Source organism: Ranitomeya variabilis, chromosome 6, assembly GCF_051348905.1.
Source record: "Ranitomeya variabilis isolate aRanVar5 chromosome 6, aRanVar5.hap1, whole genome shotgun sequence".
Classification (NCBI taxonomy): domain Eukaryota; kingdom Metazoa; phylum Chordata; class Amphibia; order Anura; family Dendrobatidae; genus Ranitomeya; species Ranitomeya variabilis.
The window spans coordinates 73,464,703-73,488,303 of NC_135237.1; the positions used below are offsets into that span (position 1 = coordinate 73,464,703).

General features: G+C 41.7%; 1 protein-coding gene across 1 annotated transcript in view; it reads left to right on the plus strand.

The window, feature by feature from the left end:
• The first annotated feature begins 764 nt into the window (after positions 1-764).
• PRKAG2 (protein kinase AMP-activated non-catalytic subunit gamma 2) overlaps positions 765-23,601 on the plus strand; it is a 329,489-nt gene continuing 306,652 nt past the window's right edge. Inside the window, exon 1 of the mRNA XM_077268648.1 lies at positions 765-1,155. Within this exon, the coding sequence (XP_077124763.1) occupies positions 940-1,155 (216 nt within the window). The 5' untranslated portion in view covers positions 765-939. The remainder of the gene's footprint in view (positions 1,156-23,601) is intronic.

Consider the following 23,601-nt stretch of genomic DNA (forward strand, 5'->3'; position numbering starts at 1 on the left):
TGAACAGTCACTCTGTGGTGACAGAGTCCCCATAAAGGTGATTTTTCATTGGATTTTTTTCTTCAATTTAACCTTAGTATCTCCTCTAACTGGTGCTGATTCTGGATAACACTTTTTTCCTCTGCTCCAATGTTATGCCCCCTCTGGTAATAAAGATGCACATTTCTTCTTCAACCAAGTGGGCGTGCACCACAGAACTTCTCCTGGATGCTGGCCAATCAAAACACAACCGCGCCCACAGTGATGTTCTGGGGTATATGCCGAGCTAATTGAAGGGAAAATCTGCACCATTATTATGGGGGGGGATAACTTTGGAACTGAGGGGCACAGAAGAAAAACAAAAACTGTTCCTTAATCAGTGGACCAGCGGTAAAAGGAAGAGGTAGTCTGTTTTAAATTTTAAAAAATCCAGAGAAATGTCCTCTTTGACAATTATATCGATGTCCGGCTCGCATGTGATGGCCTCACTTGGCAAGGTGATCTTGGCGCACATGTGGCAGCAGCATAAAGGGAAACTATAGGGTTAAAGCAGAACGGATTGTGCTAGAGTCTACGGTGACGCAGCGGATGGAAGATATTCATTACTGGAAGTGCATGGCAATAAACTCTGATCCCAGGCTACTGCTTTCTGCGTCTACACATATGACACTTGCATTCACTTCCTGTGTGAGTGGAGCTCATGGCTGAGCTGTGTGTTTTGGCTCCTGTCAGATGTAGGAAATGTGTGGCACCACCCCTCAGCGAGAGGGAAGGATTTGCAGGGTTGTGCTGCTGATTTGTACACACTGGAAGTGACAGTCCTGAGCTGATTAGTGCATGCTGATCCCTCAGGGCTCCTTAGTCCATAAACTCTCACAACTGGCCAGGGTGAGGTCCACTTACCCCACAGAGGGGCGTGAGCTGCGGCCAGCATGTTTGCATTCTCCAGCATGAAGGGTTATGGACTTCTCTGCTGGTAGTCACCTGGAATCTCTGCCTCTGGCATTAGCAGGACTCTGGTTGTGCTCCACATCTGTGCTGGCATCAGGAACAGGGACAAGTTCTGTGGGGATTGATCAAAGAATGGGAAGCACAGCCATGGATACGAAGAAGAAGAAGGAGCTTTCCAAAAAGACCAGCAGCCAGAAGCGGAGGATGCTGAGGGTTCATATACCTGTAAGTATCTCCTTGCACATGTGTGAGGATTCTGCAGGGGTCTGCGCACAGTTCTTGCACATCTGGCCCTCACCTGATCCTCTGGGCCTCCGTCACAGGTGGCCACAATTCATCTTACAGCCCAGTGCCCCCTATGTGTCATAAAAATGAGGATCTGAAGTAGACTATGACTCATTGTACAGTTTTATTCATTTCTGAATTCAGAATATCAGCAAAGACAAGGCAGTGTAGTTTTTTTTTTCTGACATAGAAGTCCAGTGCTGTTTATGGATCTTGTAGAGGGTACTTGTAATGCAATAACATATGGCGATTAAGAAAACTCATCCCACTTACAGAAGGACTGATGTGATTGCATGATTTGGTATCAAGGCCTTGCTTACCAGTATATCAGCAGGAGGTACAGTGGCTTGCGAAAGTATTCAGCCTCTTGGCTTTTTACCTATTTTCATACATTACAACCTGTGTTTAAATATTTTTGAAATCCGATTTGTGTGTGATACATCAGCATTAAATAGTCTAAGTTGGTGAAGTGAGAAAAATATAGGTATAAATTAAATTTATGGGATTAAATAACTAAAAATTGGCATGTGAATATGTATTCACCCCTTTTGCAATGAAGCCTCTAAAAATTTCTTGTGCAAGCAAATACCTTCATAAGTCACATGTTTAGTAAAAGGAGGTCCACCTGTGTGCAGTACAAGTGTCCCATGGTCTGACAGTATATACACAGCTTTTCTGAAAGGACACAGAGGCTGCAACACCATTAAGCAAGAGACACCACTAACCAAACACCATAAAGACCAAGCAGATCTCCAAACAAGTAAAGTAAGGGAGAAAGTTTTTGAGAAGTACAAGTCAGGATTGAGTTATAAAAAACAATATCTCAATCTCTGATGTTCCCACAGAGCCCCATCAAATCCAGCACCATCAAATGGAAAGAACATGGTACCACAACAAACCTGCCAAGAGAGGGACGCCCACCAAAACTCTCAGCCTAGGCAAGGAAGGCATTAAATAGAGGCAGCACAGAGACCAAAGGTAACCCTGAAGGAGCTGCAGAGTTCCCAAGCAAAGACTGGAGTATCTGTCCATATGACCACAATAAACTGTACACTCCATAGAGGTGGCCGTTATGGAACAGTGGGCAGAAAAAAGCCTTTACTTGCACACAAAAATTGTAAAGCTCGATTTGAGTTTGTCAGAAGACATGTGAGAGAGACTCCTGTTGTGAACTCTGTTTCCGGGCTCCCTCCTGTGGTCATGAGTGGTACTGTGTGAGTTCTCTCTTTGGGCTCCTCCTGGTGGCTCTTTTTGTTATTTTGCAGGTTTCTGGCAGGATCAGCTGTCTCGTCATCTGCTAGTTAGGTTTCCTATTTAATCCACCTGGTCCTTCATTCCTTGCCTGTTGCCGTTGTATTCAGTGCTATTCTGATTGCTCCTGTCTACATCCGTTATCAGTCTCTCCAAGAGAAGCTAAGTTCTGTTTGCTTATTTTTGCTCATCTGTGTTCAAGATGTTTCCTAGTATATGATGAGTTTTTGTCCAGCTTGCTAATATGTGATTTCCCTGCTTGCTGGTGCTCTGGGGTGCTGAGTTGCTCCCCCCACATCGTTAGTTGGTGTGGGGGTTCTCGCATTCTCTGCGTGGATATTTTTGCATAGGGTTTTTTACTGACCGCACAGATCCCTTGCTATTTTCTGCTATCTAGCGTTAGCGGGCCTCATTTGCTTAACCTGTTTAATCTCTGCGTTTGTCTTTTCCTCTTAACTCACCGTTATTATTTGTGGGGGGCTTCTATATCTCTGGGGGATTTCTCTGAGGTAAGTGAGGTCTTTACTTTCTCTTTAGGGGTAGTCAGTTTCTCAGGCCGTGAAGAGACGTCTAGGATTTCAGGAAACGTTCCACGGCTGCCTATAGTGTGTGCGGTTAGGATCAGGTTTGCGGTTAGTCCAGTTACCACATCCCCAGAGCTCATCCTATTATTTTCTACTTAGCTGGTTAGATTTGTGATCCTAAGCCACTAGGATCATAACAGACTCCCCAAATGTATGTAGGAAGGTGCTGTGGCCAGATAAGGCCAAAATTGAACTTTTTAGTCACAAAGGTAAACACTGTGTCTGGTGTCAAACAAATATAGCTTATCACCCCAAGAACACCATCCCTACAATGAAACATGGTGACAGCATACTGCGGGGATGTTTTTCAGCCCTTGGACAGGAAAATGGTCCAAGTTGGGGAGAAGATAGATGGTTCGAAACACAGGGATATTCTTGAGCAAATCCTGTTTCAGTCTGTCAGTGATTTGAGACTGGGATGGGGGTTCACATTCCAAAATGATGATGACCCAAATATACTGCTAAAGCAATACTTGAGGGATTTAAGGGGATAAGTGTAAATATTTTGGAGTGCCCTAGTCAAAACTCAGACCTTAATCCAATTGAGAATATGGTCAGTCTTGAAGATTGCTATTCAACAGAGGAAACTATCTAACTTGACGGAACTGGAGTAGATTGGGCAAAAATCTCAGTGGAAAGAGGTGAAACGCTCACAGAGACTAATCCAAAGCGACTTGCAGCTGTAATTGCTGCAAAAGGAGGCTCTACAAGTTCTGACTTTAGGGGGTGAATAGTTATGCATACTGAAGTTTTCAATTATCTTGTCCTATTGTTTGCTTCACAATAAAAAGAAAACCAAATGTTCACAGTTGTAGGTATGTGCAAACCCTCAAAAAACAAAACAAAAAAAAAACAGTGAAATTCCAGGTTGTGACGTAGCAAAACACAAAATTGCCAGGGGGGGGGGGGGGGTGAATACTTTTGTAAGCCACTGTAGACTATTTTAATATAGTTTTGTGTCTTTGCAGAGTATAATGCTGGAATATATTATTTTGGGTGCTGTGTAAAACAAAATAGGCTCAGTTCACATTGCAATAATTTGCTTGACTGCAAGAAAGATGAAGACTACAGAGTTATGCTGATGAACCATTTATAAGTCAACTTAATCCATCAGTATTGGAATCCACTCCAAAATGGATCATAGCACAAGTCATCTATCCAATGGCCACATGTGCCTCTGTGAAGTTGTTTTAGTGTTACTCTGGGTCTTAACTAGAAGGAACAAGCGCTCCAGAACTTTAAAGGGAACCAGTCACATGAAAAAAACGCTATTAAGCTGCAGATATGGGGCTAAACTACAGGTTAACAGCATTCTGAACCTTCCCAGCGCTAGCACTCAGAGCCCCGCTACTGGGAGGAAATGAACTTTATTCCCCCGGCAGTGTTTGACGTTCAGTCATGGGGGTGGCGCAGTCACCACGCTGTATATAGAGAGTGTCTGTAACCGCGCATCCTGGCACTGACTGACAGCAGCTCATTAGATCCAGCTGTCAGTCAGTGACGGGGTATGGATACAGCCGCCGTTCTCTATACACAGAGTGGTGACTGAAGTCGCACCGGTGACACCCCCATGACTGAACACCAAATGTCGCCAATAATTTACTCCCGGCAGTGGGGCTCTCAGTGCCAGCGCCAGGCATGTTCAGAATGCTATTAACCTGCTGATTAACCCCATGTCGCAGGTTAATAGCGTTGTTTTCTTTTTTATTTTCACTTGACAGGTTCCCTTTAATACTCTTCTAAAAATACTTTTTCATTCAAGCCATTGCATATCAATAGTAACACTGTAGCAGTGCATCATTTAGGATCAGAAGTATCCCTTTCCTCAGGCTTCCTGCTATGGTGGATTATTGGCTTTGATGTTCTCAGAAGAATGGGCATTATTTCTCCAAATCAATGCAATGTTGCAGTTTTGGTGCCTTTTTACAGGGCCGCTAATTGGTGCATGAGCATTCATAAGAATATTCGTTCCCAATTATTGTTATATCAATTACCCGAGGAACAAGCCACATACTCATCTGCTGGGTGATTGGACCATTACTGCAGGCATAAAAATCATCGTTGTCGGCAGCACACGCCCGGCGTAACCAGGAGGGGTGTTATCGAAAACATGATGCTGTATGGAGAAAGATCGTAATAAACGAGCGCCGATCACTGCTCAATAATAATGGGCCTTTAATTTTGAAAACCTGACTGCATCAAAACATAGTGTAGTGTTTCCCGAACTCCAGCCCTCACGGCGCCCCCAACAGACCATCTTTTCAGGATTTCCTTAGGATTGCACTGGTGAGAGAACTGGTGGAAATTTCTGATGCCTTGATAATGAATCCATCAACTGTGCTAAGACATTCTGAAAAAGTGATCTGTTGGGGGCTGTGAGGGCTGGAGATCGGGATACACTGGTCTAGAGTGGTGTCCATCTCATGTCATGTCAGCAAACTACTGTAAACCGCGATCATCAAACCTGGAGATCCACAGACATCTCCCCTTCCGGGTCCCTAACGCTCAGATGTTGCTTGTGCTGATTGGAACCTGTTGGGTTTTGGCTTTGGACAAGTACCGGTAATACAACTGCACTTTCTCTGCCTTGTGTTGGTTGTTCCTTACCATTTGAGATATTAGTATGATTTATACTGAAACTCCATCTTTAGAGCTCATGTAGATCATACATTGAGTAATTGCATTATACAATCATATAAGCTCATTTCCGCTATTATTGGGATACTTCTGCCACTAATCTTACGCTCCCCACCGCCTCTCTGTAGACTCCGACTATCTGAAATAGCAGCTTATTGTTTGCTGATGGATCAGACGACGTAGCCATTCATGTTATTACTGGATCATTTCCGCAATCATTTGGGCGACAACTTTGATCCTGTCACTTCCCCATAAACATGAACTGTCAACATAGCTAATTGTGCGTATTACTGGGGGAAGGAGTATTAACATTGATTCCGGCAAACTTGTCCCAATCTGTCAGCAAATATACATTGTGTATTATATAATATAATGTAATGTATCGAGAAAGCTGAGAGTAAGCTGCTCATTTTCTCTGCAGTGCCCCCTCAGGGCACATTGGGAATGACACAATACCCATTCAAATCAATAGCTTGTCTGTTTTATGAAGGACATGTTGGGTCCTCCGAAGGAAGATTGTCTTTGTAACCACTATCCTTCCTGATCAAGAGACGAGGGTCTTGAATACAGGACCCCATTCTATTAATTTTGAATTTTCATATAGGGTATATAAAGCTGTGTTTTTCCAATCTTTAAAGGGTTGTTTAACCAAAATTTTAAAAAAAACCTTTAAGGTATGTGCACACGTGAAGTATTTGCTGCAGACGTTTCTGCATAAAAATGTGTCTCTTTGCAGAAAAAAAATGTTACATAAAATCGCGAATTTTTACATGCATTTTTTTTCCCCATTTAGTAGAATGCGTAAAAAAACTGAAAAAATGCTGTAAAAGCGCAGTCAGTCAGTCATATAAATCTGAGCGAGAACGGAACACAATGCTCCGACTGGTTGGCGGCTCTCCCAACCCGAATGTGACAGTAGCATAGAAATATCTGACGCTGTCACACTCTGGCCAGGAGAGCCGCCAACCAGTCCGATTTATATGTGTTCCCATCTCGGTCCGATTGATATCGCCGTCTGACTGCGTCCTAATAATTGACACGCTGCAGACTGAAAACTACCGTACTTCAAATCTGCATGGAAAAAAAACAAACACATAGGTATGAGGTTTCAGAAATATCATTCACTTTGCTGGTGCAGTAATTAGCACCAGGGGAAAAAACGCTGGAAAAAACATGGCAAAACCGTGACCCTAAATCTAATAGCCACCCAAGATTTTCTGAAAGAAGTTTAATATCCTGGTGGTGTATTGGGTCAAATGCTTAAAGAGGTATTCCTATCTCCATGGTCCTATCCCAACATGTAGAAGATGTAGTAATAATAATAATAATAATAATAATATTAACAAATACCTCCAATTAGAAATGTAGTATAGTGTTTCTGATTCACTATGTCTCTTTCCTCATGTGCAGGCACTGCAGGACCTTTGGTATCCATGGTTATGACCACTAGCAACTAGTTAACTGTCACTATATCAATGGTTGTAACCATGGATACCTTAGGGTCCTGCAATGCCTGCACATGAGGAAAGAGGCATAGTGAATCAGAGGAACTATACTACATTTCTAATGGGAGGAATTTGCTAATATTATTATTATTACACCTGCTATATATTGGGATAGGATCATGGAGATGGGAATACCCCTTTAATTTCCATGAAGCAGATATGGTATTATATGATGGAGGTCTGCCAGAACCCTGGTTAATGTAGGAGGTCCGGAGGGTTTTGTTGTTTTGGGACAACCTCATTAATCACTATATAAAGAGAAAAGGTTTTATAACTATATAATAAAAGCATTCTGTGTGTAAGTAGCTCCATATCAATCAGTTGTTTGCTGTCAGTGAATGAGAACACCACTGCTTAGGCCTCTTTCACACTTCAGTTTTTTGGCGTCAGTCTAAAACCGCCAGTTTCCTCAAATAACGGATCCGTCATTTTTTTTTGGCGGATCCGTTATTTTCCCATAGACTTGCATTGGCGACGGATTGTGACGGATGGTCGTCAGTTCCATCCGTCATGCGACGGATCCGTCGAAATTTGGCGGACGTTGTCTAGATATAGACGGACATTGAAACATTTTTTGTCAACGCCGAAATGACGGTTCGCAGCGGATCCGTCGCGTCCGTCATTCCATAGAATGGCCGCCTATGGGCGACGGATCCGTCGCGACCGTCATTTCGGCGGATCCGTCGCCCCAATCCATTTTTTCAATTGCGCATGCTCCAAAAAGTAGATACTTTTCCCAGACAACCCCCAAGTAACGGATCCGTAAAAAAAACGGATCCGTTGGAACCGTTTTCTCAACAATTGTGACGGATCCGTCGATCCGTCACTATGTCGGAAGTGACTGACGCCAAACAACTGAAGTGTGAAAGAAGCCTTACACTCGGAGACCCTCGGAGGCCCTCGGCGTGCTCACACCTAGTCCTGCCGTCCGCTGAGCCAGTCTAGTGTGGAATCTGATACATTGTAGCAAATTATCAGTTGTGCCTGTGTACTTCTCTCACAGAGCCTAGACTCTGAGCTGACAGCAGGACTAGGTGTGTCCTGGATTTTAGTCTCTGAATCTTCTCATTCACTTCTCATGAATTTCAAAAATGGTAACGAGTTGAAGGAAAAACGCATTAAAGTTATACAACTTCTCACTTCTTCAGTGATAGAAAACCACATGGAAACTCAAAAGGAAGATGTCATCAGAAAAGGACATATTGTTTAATTCAAGTTTTTATGTTAAATTACCGGTAATTGTTAAAAAATATTGATGTGCAAGCCCAATTTCAAACAAGTTGGAACGCTGTGTAAGATGTAATGAAAACTGGAACGCAATGATTTGGAAATCTCTTATAGACATAGTTTATTCACAGCATAAGACAGACCAGAAGGTGAAAGTTAGACATGTTTCCTTTTAATTTGAAGAAAAAACATATTTGGAAATTGATGACCGCAGCACACCTACAAAAAAAAAAAGCGCCCCCCCCCCCACTGAGCAGCTGCTATTCTCCTGGCCAGATCTAAACACTTAGAACAGAGGAGCTGCGCGTCTCCAAGCAATGTGTAGCAGCTACTGCCAAGTACTGCAGAGCAGCTTCTATACTCTTGAATAGGAGTAGCTACACATTGAATGTGTTCACATCCGGCCACAACCGGAGCTTGTAGCAGCTGATCGGTGAGGGTGGAGGGCATTGGACCCCCCCCACCAATCTGATATTGATGACCTATCTCACGGATAGGTCATCAATACCTTTGAAAGGAATCTGTCACTGGGTTTTGTCCATCTAATATGTGAACAGAATAATGTAGGGGCAGAAACCCTGATGCCAGTGATGTATCACTTACTGGTCTGCTTAGTGTTTTATCAGCAGGAGATTATCACTAGAGGACTGGTAAACCTGCTGCCAGGTAGTTCAGCCAATCAGTCATCAGTGATTAGCAACTTTCTGCCTATGCACACCGCACACAGAAAGCTCCCAGGTGCGGATGGGGTTATACTGAGCTCAACATTCAAGACAACAGCTAGATCAGCAGCAGATAAAACAGTTTTTAATCAAAACTGCAGCAACCCGTAAAGTAAGTGATGCTTCGCCGGAATCAGGGCCTCCGACCCTACATCACAGTGCTGTCAGATGGGGTCGGAAAAACCTGGTGACAGATTCCCTCTAAACTGTCATACATAACTCAAATATGAGCGGTTAGAAAACAGAACCCATTTCAAAGAGAAACAAGCTCTAATCATGTTGCGCCAAAAAAGTGTGGTAAGCATGAAAAAACAAAAACGGACAAAACAATTAAGTTTTGACATAAACACTCAGCTTGTGCTGCGAGCATTCTCCAGTGCCAACGGGTAGACCGAGCAGACACGTGAATGACAGTATGCAATATGCCACATTTCGACTAGACATGCGCAGCTTCGCTCCATACAAGAGAATTATCAGACTTTTATGATAAACCTGGACAACACCTTTAAGGGGAGTCTGTCAGCAAGTTGTTGCTACCTCATTTGAGAGCAGCAAGATGTAGGCAAAGAGACCCTGATTCCAATGATGTATCACTTAGGTTACTGGGTGCAGCGGTTGTGACACAATCAGAGGTCTTAGCTGTAACATGAAGCAGAGCTCAGAAAGCTGCCCCCGCACACATCACAGCTTTCTGTGTACATTCAAAACAAAAGAAAAAAGAGTAGTAAGAAACCACCAAATAAAAAAATAACTTTTATTGAATAATCACATAAAATCAAACTTGACCTAATACAAATACACATAAGGGAAAAGCAGGAGACGTGAATGTAGGCAAGGTAGAGACTGTAGGTCAGAATAAGACTTGGACAAGAAGGGAAAGGAATAATCACGGTAGTGTGCACAGAAGTAGCGTAGGCTGGCAGATGCTGTGGATGGTTGTAAAGTATACCTACATTCCACCATAATGTAAAGTCATAGGATAGAATGCCTGCTTACCTATAGTAAGCCCGGACCAAAGACAGCGTTCCCCGCAACCCCTGACGCACGTTTCGCATGGTTGCTTTATCAAAGGGAGAGTGTACTGTACATTGTATATTGACAGTGAGCTGCTCATCAGAGGAGGGGGCGAAGACGGACCAGAGCCCTGCTAGTCACAGAAGGGATAATCTCCTAGTGATAAAACCTTCATTGTAAGTAAACAGCAGCACACAGCCTGATAAGTGACACATGGCTGAAATCTGTGTTTTATCCCCTACCTCAGATTACATAACAAACACCTGCTGACAGATTCCATTTAAGCATGAATTCATACAGAATTTTTATTTTTATCTGACAAATCTTTTATATATAGCCATGCTGGAGCAGCCAGCGACCTTCTCCCTGATAGATATTTTACAGTTCCAGTCCAGCACAACTTGATATGATACGTTTTTCTATGAGGAACTGCTGCATCTGACCGGCCAAGTAGAACTTTGGCAAACGCCCAACTTCCCTTTCTCCTGCAACTACAGAAACATCCGTGGTCTGAATCGCTTTTTAATTTGCTGCGAGTTCTAATTGATAAGAATAGAATTTGGATCTGGGCATATTGATTATATATATTTATGTGTCTCAGTATAGATAAACTATTTATTACTATTATTGTTTTTACAATACAATATTTTTATATAGTGATTTGTGCCTTGATGCAGTAAATACTTCTCGTAAATACACTGATAATTTGAAAGGATCATGGAAAGTGGGGAAAAATAAATAACCAACTACTATAAAAATAACCACCATAAATATAGTAACTCCACGGTTTTCTGTCTTTCCTGACACAGTAGGGTTAATGTCATGGAAACCAGGATTGTTCTCTTTGAGTCATTATGTAAATTTTTATATAGAGAGACTCATTTTTAGGCCGGAGACACACTGGTGCGAGAGACGGCCGAGTCTCGCTGGTTAAAAGCAAGCTGTGGCACCTGCACTCCGGAGCGGAGCGTGCGGCTCCATAGCAATACATGGAGCTGCACGCTCCGCTCCGGAATGCAGGTGCCACAGCTTGCTTTTAACCAGCGAGACTCGGCCGTCTCTCGCACCAGTGTGTCTCCGGCCTTAAGGGGACACTAAAGTCTATTCTCTTTGTATTGTGTGTGTGAGCAGCCACTGCAGGACCTGACTGTCCGAAATTTGGGGAATTAGATATGGACCCCTAAGATCCCACCACATGTACACCTTCGCATAAATTTTTTTTTTTCATCTTTATTACCTTCCTAAATACAGAGTTAGACAACTTTCTAAATAGCCATTATTACAAAATGTTGACATTTTGCCATACCTACCAACTTTGAAAATTAAGAAAGAGGGACAAAGATATAACTAAAGTCGGGACATACCTTGAGCTCCCGGAAGTGCCAAACATTTGGGCCTATCTTGCTGGATACAGGGTTAGGCCGGCGTCACACTCATTGTATGAAAATACGGTCCGTTCTTTTACGGCCGTAATACGCAGAAATGTTCCCAAAATAGTGATCCGTATGAAATCCGTAGGCAGGGTGTGGCAGCGTATTTTGCGCATGGCATCCTCCGTATGTAATCCGTATGGCATCCGTACTGCGAGATTTTCGCGCAGGCTTGCAAAACCGACATCTAATGGATTTATGTGCTCAAATGTTCATTAAAACATATATACAGTATATATATATATATATATATATATATATATATATATATATATATATATGTCATTGAGACACACACATATATTGTGGGAAAAGTTCCCACGCTCGAGTTCCTGTGAGGACATCCAGCAGAGGGCGCATCACCGCGAATCAAGGTAACTACAGGACATTCCCCTGCACTCCATTCATTCACAACATTTTACAGACAGGAGCGGGTGCATTAGCACAGCTCCTGGCTGTAAAATGATTTAACCCCTTCAGATGGATTTACATCGTGGGACTGACGGAACGACGGAAGGTATGGAATATTGTTGTTTGTTTTTTTTTTCCTTTATTTCAGGTGACAAGGGTCTTCAGGTGGATTACCAGTATAATAAAATATTACAACACCCTGTGTCTTTATTTCATTAAAATACTTTTAAATAATCTGTGTGTGTTTTATTAACCATTTCGTACTATTGGATTAATAATGGATAGGTGTCATAATTAAAGCCTCTCCATTATTAATCTGGCTTAATGTCACCTTACAATAGCAAGGTGACATTAACCCTTTATTACCCCATATCCCACCACTACACGGGAGTGGGAAGAGAGTGGCCAAGTGCCAGAATAGGCGCATCTTCCAAATGTGCCTTTTCTGGGGTGGCTGGGGGCAGATGTTTGTAGCCAGGGGGGGCCAATAACCATGGACCCTCTCTAGGCTATTAATATCTGCCCTCAGTCACTGGCTTTACCACTCTGGCGGAGAAAATTGCGCGGGAGCCCACGCCAATCTTTTCTGCGATTTAACCCTTTAACAAGCTACAGCGCCCAAATTTTGCACATACACACTACTAACATTAGTAGTGTGGAATATGAAAAAAAAAGGGATATGAGATGGTTTACTGTATGTAAACCATGTCTCATATCCTGTCGGGTTTGTGAAGGAGAAATGAAAAGACGGCAATTGAATTACCGGCTTTTCTATAGAACACCGCTGCGTATTTCTCGCAGGTCACACTGCTGGTCCGTGTGTAATCCGTATTTTTCTCTCCCCCATAGACTTTCATTGGCGATTTTTTTGCGCAATACGGTGACAAACACAGCATGCTGCGATTTTCTACGGCCGTAAAAGACCGTATATTACGGATCCGTAAAATACGGCTGATAGGAGCTGGGCCATAGAGAATCATTGGGCCGTGTGTTACATGTATTTTCTGCGCTCATACGTCCGTAAAACTCGCTAGTGTGACGCCGGCCTTACTGGAAGTTGGAAGGTGCTGCAGAATTTATGTAAATGTGTTAACTAGCTAAGTACTTTTCCAAAACTGATATAAATCCATCTCTGCTCCTGAAAACTCTGCTTCCTATCACTTTTAAGCCTCATTCAGAAGTCTGTTTTTCGCGTACTATTTCTATTCATGTTTTTCATGGATAGCACTTGTACCTGTGATAGTCTATGCCATAGACTCTATGGAGCCATCACAAGTCTGATTTTTTTTCCCTCGGACCAAGTGGTATGCGGAAAATATCACAGACATGTTATCAAAAGGGTGTCACGTCCCCCTGGAGGACCTGGAGTTAGAAGGACATGTCAGGTAATGAATCACAGTCCCCTTTAGAGATGGGGTGATTCATGTACTATTTTAAATGGATTTCCTTTCTTTCAGTGCTGAGAGGGTTAAGGACTCTTTCCATGCTGGCTGAGACCATACAGGCTGGTTGTTCTCAGCTGCAACTGCTCGTAATTTACTTCCTCTACATATACAGGCTCTGGGCATTTAGTCCTTGCAGGTGAAAGATTTGTCTTCTAGTGCTAAAGCTGAGTAGTTGGAGTGGAGTTGTTGTTGTTGTTGTTGTTGTTGTTGTAGTAGTGATCTGTTATTTGCTGTTGTTCGTGAGAGTTTCTCCTGGTCCCTATTCCTATTTAGCTTATTCCTCCCTGTCCCTATTGTGAGTGAGTGCTTTTTTATGATAGAGGTTTCCCTATTTTGTCTTTGTGTCTTGTTTATCTTACATTTCTGTCCCATGCCTCATGGGGGCTGGGGAGGGGAAAGATCAGGGTTTAGCAGGAGCATAGTAATTCTGGAGACCCAGGCCTCTCTACTTTCAAGAGTACAGGGATAGTTAGGTTCCAAGTTCCAGGGACAGTTTGGGGCCCCTCTCCCTTACTGAAGACCGTCACAGCGTAGCACATGAACAATTTTGATTTGAGAGTCTGATGAAAATCAGTAATGCATGTCAATGGGTCTGTTAAAAAAATGGACTGCATTCAGATGACATCTGAGTGCGGTCCGATTTTCACAGCCTTTCAAAAAAAAAATGTATTTTTTTATTTTCTCCACATACCAGAAAATTGTATGACACTCATAGCACACTCTGATCAAACTCTGATCAGAATCCGATGGGAATAGTTGATTTTTTTCATATACCGTACTAGAAATTTGGAGCAGACTTATGAATGAGACGTTAAAGGGAACCTGTCACCTGAATTTGGTGGGTGAATCAAACACCCGAAAACCCCACCCATATGACCCAAAACTGGTCCCGCCAAATTCAGGTGACAGGTTCCCTTTAATGTTAGAGATAGCAGGAAGTAAAAGGTTGAACACAGATCCGCAGTGGAGAAAGAAGAAAGTATCTCAAGTCTTACGGAAAGAAGAGAAAACAAGCTATAGAAAAGCACATGGAGAATTGAGGAAATAAGTGCAGTGTTAGAAATGTGTGGATACATGAAAGCTAACAAAGACAGCAGCTCCCTAGTCACACAGACCTCACATCCAGCCTATATTACCGGGAGGGACGCTCTTACGGTATCTGCCTGTCCAGATGCAATGATGTTACAAGCGCCAGTAACCTGACCACTAATGCCACTGATTAGCTACAGCGGTAAGTGACTGCTAGTTGGGAAGTCATTGCTTGTGGTCTGTCAGAGACTGTCTGTGCAACAGTGCTGGATTGAGGGGCAGATTACAGTGGCAAGTATACCTCCTTTTTTGTTTCCTACTGTTATCGTTAAAAATATAGCAGAAAACTCCTTTAACAAATCTGCAATGAGAGTCATTAAGAAGGTTTGTGTCTCGGAGTCTGGGTTCTTATACCAGCCATGAGGTAGAGAAAGCAGATAAAGTCTACCTCCAGAGCCATAACCGGCAGATCCTGGGTCCCAATGGATAATCTGTAGCACAAATATTTGTAGGAATGATCCCTTTAAGGCTGGTTTCATGCTCAGCATTTTTGGGAGAAAGACCACTGCTGCTTTTTTTTAACCAAAGTCATAAATGAATTCTAAAATAATTCAAAATATAAAGGATGGACTTAGATGTCCTCTTCCTGCTGGATTCACAGTGTCAAAAACTGCAGCCTAAATTATGCCTTTTGGATCCCATTAAAGGGAACCTGTCACCCCAAAATTTGCCTATAAGCTGTGGCCACCGGCATCTGGGGCTTATCTACAGCATTTTGGGGTGACAGATTCCTTTTAACTCCATCACCTAATGGAAATAAAGCTCATTTACATATTGAGAACAATAGATTTTTCGGAATTAAAGCATTGGATTACACGTAATATGGAATCCCTTTTTTCTAACATTCTATGACTTACACGCCCACGTGGATGGGTTATCAGGGTTAATTTTACTGACAGATGCACTGTAAGACTTGTATCCTTAAGTCATTTTCTAACAGTATTTTTGGTGTGGCCAGGTCTTACAGATTTTTTCTTGTGACATTTTGACATTTTAGTGTTTTTTTTTTTTTTTTGATCAGCAACATTTTTTTGTTACAATATGTAGCATATTCTAACTATAGCATCTTTTTAGTTGTTTCTTAAAAGGAATTTCATGCTAAGAGCAGCATGATGTAAGGGCTGAGACCCTGATTCCAGCGATGTGTCACTTACTTTACTGGGTGCAGTAGTTGTGATACAATCAGGTTTCTCCAGTGTAGATGTAGCAGTGCTCAGAAAGCTAACCTCATCTAACCCACTGATTAGCAGCTTTCTATGCAGATTGTATAGCGACAGTAAGCAGCTAGTCAGGCTGTGATAATCTCCTGCTGATAAAACACTGGTAGTATTGAAATTACAGCACATAGCCTAGTAAGTGACATATCACTGAAATCAGTGTCTAAGTCCCAACCGTGTGGCGTTCTCAGGTTACATAACTAAAACCTGCTGACAGATTCAGGGCTTCTCTGGGGGACTTTAAAATGTTAGAGAGAAAAATATGTTACAAATGTAACAAAATAAAATCTCCATCAAAAACATATGTAAAAAAAAAAGCACTGAAAAACACTTTTTTACGCCTCTCTCACGCTAATAAAAAAAGCTAAAAAAAAGAACTAAGTGTGATGAAGCAAAAATCTCCATGAGAATGCAGGTCTAAAATAGATCTCGGTCCCTGGGAATCCTCGCCGCCAACCTTACGTGCACTGTACAGTACGTGGCCGCAGCTGTTCTGTCTTAGGGCGCTATATATTCACCATTACTAGTGATTTGCTGCGAAATCTGTAATCAATACTCCTGTTCATTGGATTTCTGCCCCCAATTCACATGAATGTGACAGTGGCAGAAATTCCGGTATTAAATCCGCTCAGTGTGAATATCCCTTTTTTCCAGACTGTGGAGTCAGTAAGCTAAAATTAGACTCGAACTCCTCTGTTTTATTCTCACTGACTCCTAAGTCTTCATAAAAGTCTCATTTATTATAAATATAAATATATATATATATATATATATATAAATATATATATATATATATATATATATATATATATATATATATATATATATATATACTAAAGTAATACGGTGCAAGGTGCACGGGTTACGGTAAATATTTACAGCAGATATTTCTGCACCAAAAAACATAATATTGGCAGGAAAAATACTGCGTAAAATACACGTGTTTTTGACACTTTTTTACACTTGTTTTTTTACATTTTTTTTAACATTTATTTGAATGTGTAAAAAACACAGCAAAACTGCTGAATTGGCGCTCTGCGGATTTGAAAAAAAAAGTTTTTATGGTCCATATCTGCAAGGAAAAAATAAACAGCCTGTGCGCGAGGTTGAAGAAATGTACCGTAATTGCTTTTGCTGGTACTATAAAATGCAGTGCTTTTTATCCTTGAAAATAAAAAAGGGGCAAAAAAGCAGCGCGTGAACAGCTTCTTATGTTGATGGAACATAACATCTATTATTAATATGACTGAAACTTTTAAACTTTCCTAAATTCCAGCAATACTCTAATAAATATGCAAAAGCCATGCATTTAATAATAGATCAGTTTTAATATATTTTTATTTTGGAATTGATTGCTATCTCCACCACTGAATACACCGACTCCAGAGCAAAAATGGAATTCTGTTAACATGAGGGAATTCCCAAAAACTGTACATCCCATGCAGAGCGTGCAGAAGGTTGTGTGCGGCGCACATTGTGGTAGAGGATACTAAAGTTAGCATACATGTATCCGCCCTGAAATCAGAGGAAGCCAGCAGTTGTCACAGTATGTCAGTCGTATTGCTGTTGCAAGCATAGGCAACACACCGGTCTCTTCAGACACCGCTTTCCACATTTGTTGGACATCGGCCAGATCCTGTATCTCTAGCATTACGCAATAAATGGTGAGTGTTGAAATTTCTAGTTTTGCAAGAAGCTGCCTTTAAACTAGTCCAGAGCCCTTATATAAGATCCTATATACCATCCTCGCCGCCGGAAAGTTGTACATTTTATAGCTGGGAATCGGTTATCGCTTTATTATATAAAGCCTTATTTTTATATGGCACAAACCTATACTGTGGAGTATCACAATCCAGGGAGCGGGAACGACACAGGACAGTACGGCAGCCTAGTACCGACAGCAGCGTATAACTTGCTGCTGTTCATGCTGTGATTTTCCCATCAATGGAAGGAGATAAATACATACGGCCCGAATAACAATTGCTGTTATTGTGGATTTTTTTTTTTTTTTTGCGCAAAATACAGGAATAGAAACTAAAGGAAGAAGCGCGGGTATTCCTATTATAGTTTTAGTTTAGAGTGAGCAATATTGTGTTTTTGACATTTTCAAGCTTGCCCGGTAATATTGAAGGCAGATAATATTATATTATAATATTAAATGTCAATAGACAAGGAGGCTTAGGTGGGCTCCATGAAAAATAGTGCACATAGAAGGAGCGCACAGGAAAGGGGTTATAAATGTATGCTTAAAAGAAAAAGACAAAGAAGATACAACCACAAAAATCCTGGCGCATCCAAAAATTAATTTCATTATGCAATCAAAATTGAACAGCAAGGGAAAAAAAATCATTAAAAAATGTAAAATAGAAAAAAAAGTCAAGAAGTTTCCATTTTAACGAACATCCGTAATTTCCAATTCATGGGAACAGTACATGGTGTTTAAGTGTACCCTTAAAAAAAGCATTCCTGATATATTTTTTATTAGCTAACCCTATGTAAATATGGGTCTTATATAGTGTAAGCATGTTAATATACTTACCGATCACCGTCTTCCCCAATTTCCAGTAATGTTCCAGCCCTTCTCTCTCTTGTGACTCCTATTCCGATTTGACGGATGACACTGGGGTCTATGTGTGAGCCGAAAGTCACTTTTACAATGAGAGTTAATGGAGCGTCAGTACGAAGGTCCATAGGCTTACATTGTAAAAGCAACTTCCAGCTGACACATAGACCCGAGTGTCACCTGGCAAGTGAGAATAGAAGTCACATGGCCTAGAAGAGGATCGGAGCGGTGCTGGATACCAGAGAGGACAGTGATTGGTGAGTAAATTACTGCACTATATACATTGACACAAGTTAAGCTACAGTGGGTACAGATAGTATTCAGACCCCTTTAAATGTTTCACCCTTTGTTTCATTGCAGCCATTTGGTAAATTCAAAAAAGTTCATTTTTTCTTATTAATGTACACTCTGCACCCCATCTTGACTGAAAAAAAATACAGAAATGTAGTAATTTTTGCAAATGTATTAAAAAAGAAAAACTGAAATATCACTTGGTCATAAGTATTCAGACCCTTTGCTCAGTATTGAGTAGAAGCCCCTTTTGAGCCAGTACAGCCATGAGTCTTCTTGGGAATGATGCAACAAGTTTTCCACACCTGGAATTGGGGATCCTCTGCCATTCTTCCTTGCAGATCCTCTCCATTTACGTCAGGTTGGATGGTGAACGTTGGTGGACAGCCATTTTCAGGTCTCTCCAGAGATGCTCAATTGGGTTTAGGTCAGGGCTCTGGCTGGGCCAGTCAAGAATGGTCACAGAGTTTTTCTGAAGCCACTCCTTTGTTATTTTACCTGTGTGCTTAGGGTCATGTCTTGTTGGAAGGTGAACCTTCAGCTAAGTCTGAGGTCCAGAGCACTCTGGAAGATGTTTTCATCCAGGATATCTCTGTACTTGGCCGCATTCATGTTTCCTTCAATGACAACCAGTCGTCCCGTCCCTGGAGCTGAAAAACACCCCATAGCATGATGCTGCCACCACCGTGTTTCACTGTTGGGATTGTATTGGGCAGGTGATGAGCAGTGCCTGGTTTTCTCCACACATACTGCTTAGGACTATCACCAAAAAGGTCTATTTTCTTCTCATTAGACCAGAGAATCTTATTTCTCATAGTCTGGGAGTAATTAATGTGTTTTTTTAGCAAACTCTATGTGGACTTTCATATGTCTTGCACTGAGGAGAGGCTTACATCGGGCCACTCTGCCATAAAGGCCCGACTGGTGGAGGGCTGCAGTGATAGTTGACTTTGTGGAACTTTCTCCCATCTCTCTACTGCATCTCTGGAGCTCAGCCACATGATCTTGGGGTTCTTCTTTACCTCTCTCACCAAGGCTCTTCTCCCACGATTGCTCAGTTTGGCTGGACAGCCAGGTCTAGGAAGACTTCTGGTGGTCCCAAACTTCTTCTATTTAAGGATTATGGAGTCCACTGTGCTCTTAGGAACCTTGAGTACTGCAGACATTCTGTTGTAACCTTGGTCAGATCTGTGCCTTGCCACAATTCTGTCTCTGAGCTCCTTGGTCAGTTCCTTTGACCTCATGAGTCTCATTTGGTCTGACATGCACTGTGAGCTGTGAGGTCTTATATAGACAGATGTGTGCCTTACCAAATCGTGTCCTATCAGTTTAATTAAACACAGCTGGACTCCAATGAAGGAGTAGAACCATCTCAAGGAGGATCACAAGGAAATGGACAGCATGTGACTTAAATATGAGTGTCTGAGCAAAGAGTCTGAATACTTATGACCATGTGATATTTCAGTTTTTATTTTTTTATAAAATTTGCAAAAATTTCTACATTTCTGTTTTTTTTTTCAGTCAAGATGGGGTGCAGAGTGTACATTAGTGTGAAAAAATGAACCTTTTTTAATTTACCAAATGGCTGCAATGAAACAAAGAGTGAAACATTTAAAGGGGTCTGAATACTTTCTGTACCCACTGTATTAAAAAATTATTGGGATCGCTTGTCCTTCTTTAATTCACTTGTGTCTCTTTTGCTCAGTAAATTTAAAGGGAACCTGTTATGTGAAAAAACACTATTAACCTGCAGATATGGAATTAGTCTGCAAGTTAATAGTTTTCTGACGCTATGCAGTCGCCTTACTGAAAGCCCCGCTGCCGGGAGGAAATTCACTTCATTCCTCCCTGCAGCCTCAGGCTTTCAGTCACTGCTCAGTACATAGTGAGGTGCAGCTGTAACAACACCCCAGCACTGATTGACAGCCGGCTCCACACTGATGCACTGCTCAGCCGGCTGTCAGTCAGTAAGGCAGTGAGTGGTTACAGTCGTCGCTCACTATGTACTAAGCGGTGACCGAAGCCGCGATGACCTATATCCTGTGACTGAAAGCCAGAGTCTGCCGGGAGGAATAAAGTTCCTTTCCACCCTTTAGCCGGGCTGGCAGTTGCACGGCATCGGAACACTCTTAACTTGCAGATTAACCCCATATCTGTCGGTTAATAGTGTTTTTTTCACATGACAGGTTCCCTTTAAGTGTTTTCATTCTACATGCATTTTAGGGATACTAATGGTGAAGAGTGTTCTGTTTTTATATGTAAAGCATATGTGTGCTGACTGTGCATTCCTCAGGTCTGAGTAATTCAGTATAATATTGAAACCAATTAAATAAAATCCAACTTCCTCAACTTCTGAGCAGATGTACAATACACTTACACTGCATTTTAGTAAGAAAAAAATGTTAACAGAAGATTGCACAATCAACCGCTGGTATATACACATGTAACAGACTATGTCAATATTGCATCACCCAAAAAAATGTATCACACTTTTTCTTTGCAGCACCATCCAAAAGGTACGGATGAACTTTCCCCTCTTTTACTTTCAGACCAGATCTTTCCTAATATGTATGTAAACAAGAGGTTCATTAATGTTGTGACACCATAAGCATCAATGTTGTACAAAGCTGTAAAAGGAACCGGTTATGAGATTCATGTTGCCTAAACCACAACAGCTTGAGACAACAGGCTCCCAGGGTACTAACAGCTAAAGTTTTACTTTGAAATACTTTTTGGTTTTCTGATACATTAGTTTGGTAGTTTGGAAATTAATTTGGAAAAAAATGGTGTGGGGCCACTGCACCAGGGCAAGTGGTAAGAGTGGAGGCTTAAGTGCCAGAATTGGCACATCTAATGGATGCACCATATCGGGGGTGGCTGAGGGCTCATTATCTTAGATTAAATATCCATTGCCCCTTCCTAGGCTATTAATATCAGCTAGAAGCTGTCTGTCTAGCCTTTGCTGGTTATTAATAATAGGGGGGACCCCACATCATTTTTTTGGGGTGGTCACCCCTTGATAATAACCAGTAAAGGCTAAGTAGACAGCTAAGAGCTGATATTAATAGCCTGGGAAGATCCATGTTTATTACCTCATTCCCAGACTATAAACATCAGTCTCCAGCTGTCTGCTTTCCTTCAGCTGGTTAAGAAAAATATGGGGTGCCCCACATCATTTTTTTCTTTTTTTCTATCCTGATGGTTCACGCTGTGAATTTACTGTACTTGGCTGATGAAAAGTCAGGTTTCCTATTAGATGGGTGCTTAAAAATTGCATTGCACACTCATGGTTCGTGTGATGTGCGATTTTTTTTCTCGCACCCATTGACTTTCATTGCTGATTCTCAGTCATTTTACATGGCCATACGCAGCATGTTGAGAAGTTTTCCTCACCCCAATTCAAGGTGAGGAAAAACTGGCAGATGAGCACTGCCTAATTGAATAACATTGTTGAGAGTGCAATGTGAGGTTTTCTCACATTGCACTCGCCAAGTTTAACCCCTTCCCGACATGCCCCGTACTATTACTGCGCATGTCGGGTCCCCTGCTTTGATGTGGGCTCTGGCGGTGAGCCATCATCAAATTCAAGACATGTCAGCTGTTTTGTACAGCTGACATGTGCGCGCAATAGCGGCGGGTGAAATCGCGATTCACCTGCCGCTATTAACCTGTTAAATGCCGCTGTCAAACGCTGACAGCAGCATTTAACCGGCGCTTCTGGCCGCGCGGCCGGAAATGAGCGCATCGCCGACCCCAGTCACATGATTGGGGGTCAGCGATGCATCAGGATGGTAACCATAGAGGTCCTTGAGACCTCTATGGTTACTGATGCTGGCCTGCTGTGAGCGCCCCCCTGTGGTCGGCGCTCATAGCAAGCCTGAATTTCAGCTACATAGCAGTGATCTGATGATCAGGCTATGCCAGCTTCTAGCCTCCCATGGAGGCTATTGAAGCATGGCAAAAGTAAAAAAAAAAAGTTTTTAAAAATATGAAAAAATAAAAATATATAAAAGTTTAAATCACCCCCCTTTCGCCCCATCCAAAATAGAGCAATAAAAAAAAAAATCAAACCTACACATATTTGGTATCGCCGCGTTCAGAATCGCCCGTATTAACCTGATCGCTAAACGGCGTAGCGAGAAAAAAATTCGAAACGGCAGAATTACGTTTTTTTTGTCGCCGTGACATTGCATTAAAATACAATAACGGGCGATCAAAAGAACGAATCTGCACAAAAGTGGCATCATTAACCCCTTCACCCCCAAGGGTGGTTTGCACGTTATGGACCGGGCCAATTTTTACAATTCTGACCACTGTCCCTTTATGAGGTTATAACTCTGGAACGCTTCAACGGATCCTGGTGATTCTGACATTGTTTTCTCGTGACATATTGTACTTCATGATAGTGGTAAAATTTCTTTGATATTACCTGCGTTTATTTGTGAAAAAAATGGAAATTTGGCAAAAATTTTGAAAATTTCGCAATTTTCAAAATTTGAATTTTTATGCAATTAAATCACAGTGATATGTCACACAAAATACTTAATAAGTAACATTTCCCACATGTCTACTTTACATCAGCACCATTTTGGAACCACATTTTTTTTTTGTTAGGGAGTTATAAGGGTTAAAAGTTGACCAGCAATTTCTCATTTTTACAACACCATTTTTTTTTAGGGACCACATCTCATTTGAAGTCATTTTGAGGGGTCTATATGATAGAAAATACCCAAGTGTGACACCATTCTAAAAACTGCACCCCTCAAGGTGCTCAAAACCACATTCAAAAAGTTTATTAACCCTTCAGGTGTTTCACAGGAATTTTTGGAATGTTTAAATAAAAATGAACATTTAACTTTTTTTCACACAAGATTTACTTCAGCTCCAATTTGTTTTATTTTACCAAGGGTAACAGGAGAAAATGGACCCCAAAAGATGTTATACAATTTGTCCTGAGTACGCCGATACCCCATATGTAGGGGTAAACCACTGTTTGGGCA